Source organism: Habropoda laboriosa, unplaced genomic scaffold (genome assembly GCF_001263275.1).
Source record: "Habropoda laboriosa isolate 0110345459 unplaced genomic scaffold, ASM126327v1 scaffold269, whole genome shotgun sequence".
Lineage (NCBI taxonomy): Eukaryota > Metazoa > Arthropoda > Insecta > Hymenoptera > Apidae > Habropoda > Habropoda laboriosa.
In genome coordinates, this window is record NW_017100417.1 from 193,914 (window position 1) to 200,723 (window position 6,810).

General features: G+C 33.9%; 1 protein-coding gene across 1 annotated transcript in view; it reads right to left on the bottom strand.

The window, feature by feature from the left end:
- Positions 1-6,573, bottom strand: part of LOC108575483 (protein timeless homolog) — a 22,920-nt gene extending 16,347 nt beyond the window's left edge. Inside the window, exons 1-5 of the mRNA XM_017938302.1 lie at positions 6,567-6,573; positions 6,395-6,476; positions 6,116-6,314; positions 4,678-4,915; positions 3,360-3,457 (exon numbers count right to left, since the gene is read on the bottom strand). Coding sequence (XP_017793791.1) covers positions 3,360-3,457; positions 4,678-4,915; positions 6,116-6,314; positions 6,395-6,476; positions 6,567-6,573 — 624 coding nt within the window. The remainder of the gene's footprint in view (positions 1-3,359; positions 3,458-4,677; positions 4,916-6,115; positions 6,315-6,394; positions 6,477-6,566) is intronic.
- Positions 6,574-6,810: the final 237 nt, after the last annotated feature.

Sequence of the window (6,810 nt, forward strand, 5' to 3'; positions counted from 1 at the left end):
CTAATACATTGTAACAATAACTATTATTTATTCATAAAAATGTTTCCAAATAAGGAATTCCAAAATTATACTACTCGTTTTATTTTCCAAATTAATTATTAATTAGACGTAGTGACAGGGAAAATCAGTTTATTCAACGTTAGTTAATATTTCGAGAATCATGCCGATATGAGAATTCAAAGGGCTCAGATGTTACTATTCGTTTTCAAAGTTTACATAATTTTGAATTACCATAAATCAGGGTCGTACGTTAAATTTATTTGTGCTTTGATTTTTTCTCTTGCATTCTTTACTACTAAAACTTTAACAAGACGAATGCTAACTTAAAATATTGTTATAATTTAACAAATTGACTTAAACACAAGTGTTTAGAAATTTTCATACCCTACGAACTTTCGTTGTAATGTAATGTAAGATATTTCTTCCTGTTGCATAAAACTAGGTACAGCTCTATTGTATTGTATGCTATATGGTTGAATCCAACATAAATCTTTGTGAACAATAGTTATGTAAATAAAGCAACAACTTTCTGTCCTGAGCAATGAAAGCAGAGTAGCAGTAATAAAAATTCTGTATGTTACAATAGTACAGTGAAATATGTACAACAGGCACAGTTATTTCAGAAATTGGACCTTTAATCTGTGATCTAATTTTCTGAAGACAATTCTTTAAAATTATTTACACGTTATTCAAATAGAAACATTTTATATGTATTCATGATTTAGGATATATTTTGCATGTTCTGATTTAAATCACTTTGAACCAAAAATCAGTTGTATGTCATTTTTCCTACTTTTATTGTTAATATCACTAAATCTTGGATATCAAACTGTTTGATCTATATTTTACTTGAAGGAACCTTCTACATATTTTACAGTTGAGCATATAATTTTACATTTATTAAATTGATTATACAAATACTTAATTACACAAATTACTGAAATTAGCTCTGCATTACCATATTTATATCTCAAATTCAATACTGTACGAGTCAGAGTTCATTTACGATGGAATCAGGTTAGTTTTTCATAAATATCCAAATTCAGGTGAACCAATTGCAACGTACGATACACATTCGACAAATTAATCAACTTTCGAAATAGTTTCGACAGCGAGTGGCAAATACAGCAGAAACAGAGCGTCGATATTTACACAGACTAGAACGATTTATCGAAAGTTAAGGGGGGGCGTTGTCTATTTATGTGTCTAGCTTCTCTCCCGAAAATCTTCATACGCCTGTTAGAAAGGAAAACGCAAACAAAGCGATAGCTTTTCATGGTACGGCGAGGTGCCAGAAAAGGGAACGCTTGACAGGGGAAAATCTTGAGATACATCCATCCGCGAACGAAAGGGAGCAGCCGTAGAAGGAGAAGAACACTTGCTGGCACAGCGGAAGTCGTGATCCACGCAAGAACAGAGAGGCCATCTCCTTGGAGCAAGGGACACCGAGAAGGAGAGGAGGAACCAAAAAGCTCCTCGTAGAAATTGTCTCCCGAGAATTTACAGTTCCTGCAGCAATTCTCTGTCTCCATTTTTTTGCATATGTTCACCCCGTCAGCGGCGCCAGTCCAGAAACTTATTTTCCAGGCTAAGCCACCCCTACGTTTTCTCATGTTACTCATAAATCATTGATCCTGTCACGGTTTCGTCGACGGGGGGTTCAAGCCGACCAACCGAACGCTTCCTCGAATACTTTCCCGGAAGCATACGCGGGTTACGTGTATCTCGTAGATCCGAACGATCTTCAAAGGGATAACGAGTTTACGCTTTACGCCGAAGGATCGCCGGGTCTTGAACGATCGAGCATTGAGAATAGCAAAATTACTGTTACACTAAACGTCAAATTTAATACGGATATAATGTGATGTAGTATGGTTTGGAAATATTAGGTCGTTGCAGATGAAATGAAATGTGTTTGGAAAATTTTCAACGTGTGTAGTTTTAGTGAAAATATGGTATTTATTAAGGGAAGTATGAGATGCTTATGTCGTACGAGGTTATTTATGCTTTTCTTAAAAGAATATATATTTAACAGCAATTTATTTTGGGACAAAATAAATTTTTGTCGAATTGAGAAGTGATCAGTGCAATTTGATCTTGATCTTTGGTTAATATTCGTACACAATCTGCTATTTAGCAATGAAATCATTGACGAATTTGGGTTGGTTTCGTGTTTTAGATTTAATAAGTGTTATTTAATAGTACATTTAAGAACGAAATTTTCAAATCGGCCATTTGTATGGTGTGGGATACAATTGTAAGTTTAACATGTTCAATTTCATACTTTATATGCAATATTGTGCATTATTTTAGTTAAAGTTAATATTTGTTAACTAATTTATTATTGGAAATTGTTTAAATAATTACATACTACAGTAAATTTTATTAAAGCGTAGAAATTCAATTGATTCGAACAGAAAATCAATTAACCCCTTAACATATAGCAACGTGTCAGACTCGTGGCAGAGATTCTGGTCAAGATGTGAGAAAATAGTTATATTAGTAAGAAAAATTCATTGTAATCCTGTCTTTCCTCTTTAATTTGTAAGACTGAGGATTACTAAATGTAATTAATCTGTAACAGATTAGTTTCTGTTATCTGATACAGTATTAAATAAGTAAATGGCTGACACTTAGATGCACAGTCAGAAAAGTAATCATAGGTTAAGGGGTTAAAATATATTCTTCAATGAATGTGTTAAGGAAGAGGTTATTTAAAAATAAACAATAATAATGCAGGCAATAAACCATTTTAAATAATATTTAATCAATACTGTAAGTTACTTTCAACTTCTTTGAAACAAAGTTTAGTTTTTATTTCTTTTCATGTGAAATTTAAACTAAAAAAAATGAAAGATAAACGTATCTAGTGTATCGTTCGTGGAGCCGAAAAATTACGCAAACCATGGGGTGCGTCAGGCTCGTAGATCACGTAGAAAATAATTTTCACATGATGTAGCAAATATATTTGCTTCGTAGTCGAGTTTTTCCGTCGACTCCGCGACTTTTTGGTCCTCCTTCAATTTAATTCGCAGGAAAATCCGACAATCACCTCTGTCGTGGAAAAAATATGAGGAAGGGAAGAAAGGTTGCAGCGTCATATGAAATCAATAAAGTGGATAAAGAAAACTTTCCCCCTTTAAGGCTTTTTACGATAGTTCCTTAGAATTTAAATTTTCATCGTTTGAAATCTCAATAACGGGTGTCGTTCTTCTTTCTTTCTTTTTTTAACAATAAAAATAATTTCAAATTGATACCGTGAAAAGTAAATCATATCGAATGACTGCAAATAAAACTGACACAAAGGAGAAACAATACGGAGACGTGGAAATGTGAAGAATAACTGAAAAATTACTTACCTTAGAATTCACAATTAAGCACAACTCTTTCAGTTTTTTTATAATACCACGCCGTGTCCGTTCTTGATTAATGTGTTCCAGTATCCAGTCGATCACATCTGAAGCAGCAAAACATAAAAATATGACATCAGTTAAATTACACGTGTATTATTTGTCCATCTATTTTTCTTCGTTAAACAGACTTTATTTTTCTTATTTTCGATTTTTAATAGCTACGCATGAAAGTTGTTCATTCGAGACTGTGTGTATCCATGCTTGCTGTATTCAATCAATATTAGCCGTGAATTGATTTGAAGGAAGGGAAGGATAACTGAATCATCGCAGGGACGCGTGATTCGGTTAACCGACAAACGAAGAAGTTATTATCAGTAATCTAATATTATCATTGCTGCTGCTGGCATTTAACAACTTGGAAGAAATTTTGGCGTCAAGGATCTCTCTGGTTAAAATAACACTATTCTATGCGGAACAATAGCTTCACTTTCATGTTTATAGTTTCTATGTTAAAACGAAGACTACGTTGCTTTCCTGATCTCTTAGGTATATTAACAGATATCTATATTATAAGATGAAATCGAACAATCATTTTTCTTTCATCTTCATCATCTTTCTTTCAATCATCTTTGATTTTAATTAGATTACGTTTATCTTGTTACTTCTGAATGTGCAATATTTTTGAAGTTCGTATTTTATAAACTTATTTTCATATTTACATCGTATTTACTTGAATATTGAACAGATGTTCTAACTTCATGTTTTATATGAACAGTATCTATGAAAAGTAGTGTTCTTCTTTTTCTTTACTCTTGTATAAAAATATATATAAAGGCTATGAAACTTTAGGAACTTAAGTTAATTCATTATCGAACTGTTTTATTAATTATATTTTATCAACTATGACAATACAATGGTCTCTTTTATAGCAAACAACTTTCATTCGAAAAATGTTTCTCTTACTTTCATAATTTCGGAGATATTCAAAATGGCACTTAATGGTCCACCCTGTGCACTGCCAATAACTCTGTTTATCGATTCGAATGATTTAAAAACGACAAATTCGGTCAATAATAACAAGTCTAGGAAAAACCACCAAGTACAAACGTTCGTTAAAATTTCCTTTACCGAAACAATCTTCCCAAAGAAGCAAAAGAAAAAAAAATGTTCCCTGATAAAACGTGCATTTAATCGTCAAATGAGCAGAACTGGGCCTGTGCTTAATCATTTTCCCTCGCAAACTGAAAAATATCGAAGAAAAGTTGCGCCTTAAAGAAGACTCGTAAGTCATAGGATTTAGCGAAAGGTAGGACGAGGAACGTACCTTGGGGATAGTTGTTAGTCTGATGTTCCATAAAGAGCGTGCGTAACTCGTCCTCTTGGGCTTCGGTCCACAGGCTGCGCGAAACTTTCTTGTTATCCGTTTCCGCGTTGTAACCCTCGACGACCGCGGTCGCGTCACGAGTGGTCTTCCAGAAGAGCAGCTCCATGTACGCTTTCCGGTTCTTCTGCGCGACTTCGATGAAACGGCGGATTATGAAGACAGCGAACTTTTGGAGTTCCTGCAAAGGGGTCTCGGTTTTCAGGGCTGGAGACAAGCACACTTCCGGCGGCCATTAAGCAACATGTAGAAATGTAGATTGTGAAATTCTTTGAGTCGAGAGAAAAACAGCGTTCGTGGAGTATCGTACGAAAACTGTAGGATCGACGTTGAACGACTTGAAAATTTCAACGATAACAAACTATAGCATGCTATTTTTTTAGTTAAAATAAATTTTTTTATGGTTTGACCCTTTCGCTGTGGCAGATTTTAATATTTAACGTGTCTAGCAGACGGTAAATTTTTAGCCATGCAAAAATTGCTGTTTTGGTCGTGTCGTTTTAAAATTCGATTGATTAAATTAAGGTGGAAGTGGGTAAAGGATAACGTTAGGTATTAAATTAAGGTGGAAGTGCATCAGAAGCAACGGAACGGTTGAAAACTGTATTTAGAATCTATAGAATATCAGGAGTTTTAATGGTAAAAGTTATTTCAATCTTGTTGCATATACCGGGTGTCCGGAGAGAAATTCAACAAACTTCGCACAGGTATTTAGCAGGTTATTCTGAGCGAAAAATGTCATGTACAGTATAGGTCTATTTTGTTTCGTTACCGTGATAAACATTGTTGACGCTTCTTTCGAGAACAGGGCTCCCAATGATAAAGGTGAAGTTTGCGTATGGCATTCAGTCTACGTTTTAGACTTGATTTGGTTAGTTTGACAATGTGCACAATGCTTCGTATATTTCAAATGCAAAGTGTGCTGATATGATATTCATATACAGTTTCTGCAATGGGAATAGTAGAGCTGCGGTAGCTGAGTATCAGCAACTGTACTCTGATTGTACAATTTATTACTATTCTGTTTCCAAAAATGTCTTTATAAATTTGAGAGAAACGGGTTTCGAACGCTATCTGTAAATTAAATAATTGATACGTCAAAAGTAAGATAAAGCATATACGTCGGAATTATTGTCTCACTGTATATATGTTGGATACATTATTTTCGATATAATTGACTAAGGAAGCGAAACAGACCCATAGTGTATATGACATTTTTTGTCCAGAATCACCTGCTTAACACGTGGGTCAAGTTTTTTGAACTCCTTACGGAATACCAATATATTATTTTCTATATAACTGACTAACGAAACGAATGATATCCATATAATTAAAAAAGTGAAATATATTGATATTAGTAAATTTAATTAAGCATGGTTACCTTGTGGCCAGGATACCTCGATTCAAGAATTCTTTGAAAGACACGAAACATCGATGCCTGAAACATCATTCCCGGCTGTTTGCAATCCCAAGCCACCCGATGAAGCATCTTGTTAACGTAATGATTCAGTTCGTCTGTGTTCTTGTCAAATTGTTGCAGCAGAAGTAACATAGCTTTTACAATTTTTACATTGGCGAACCTGACAAAAAAATATACAAAAACGTTAAAGAAAAATATAGTTGTTTAATATTCTGGTACCACGTGTAGGAGTTATTTCACCTGTAAACGAATTCAGTAAAATTGAAATCAGTTTCGACGACAACAGATCGTGGCTCTGATTCTTCTTCCTCGTCTTCGTCCTCTGAAAGAAGCACGATTCATATATTTAGTATATATCCAGTGATTTCATTAAGTATAGGTGCTATGTAATATCTCGTTTATTATATCTTACCTGACATATCATTAAGAAGATTTTCAACATTTTCCCTTTCACGTGTTTCGCTTTGTGCAACAGGATCCTCTTCAACTACTGAAAACAGAATAAAATTTACTTTTTATTGGTTTTATAATATCAAAGAAGTACAGTGCATAATGGTTATAAAAGAAGCAAATATTGAAAACAAAAAGAAGAATGTCTTTGGTGGAATACTGAACTCAAAACAGTTTTCTTTTTATTTATTTTATAATATAAAACA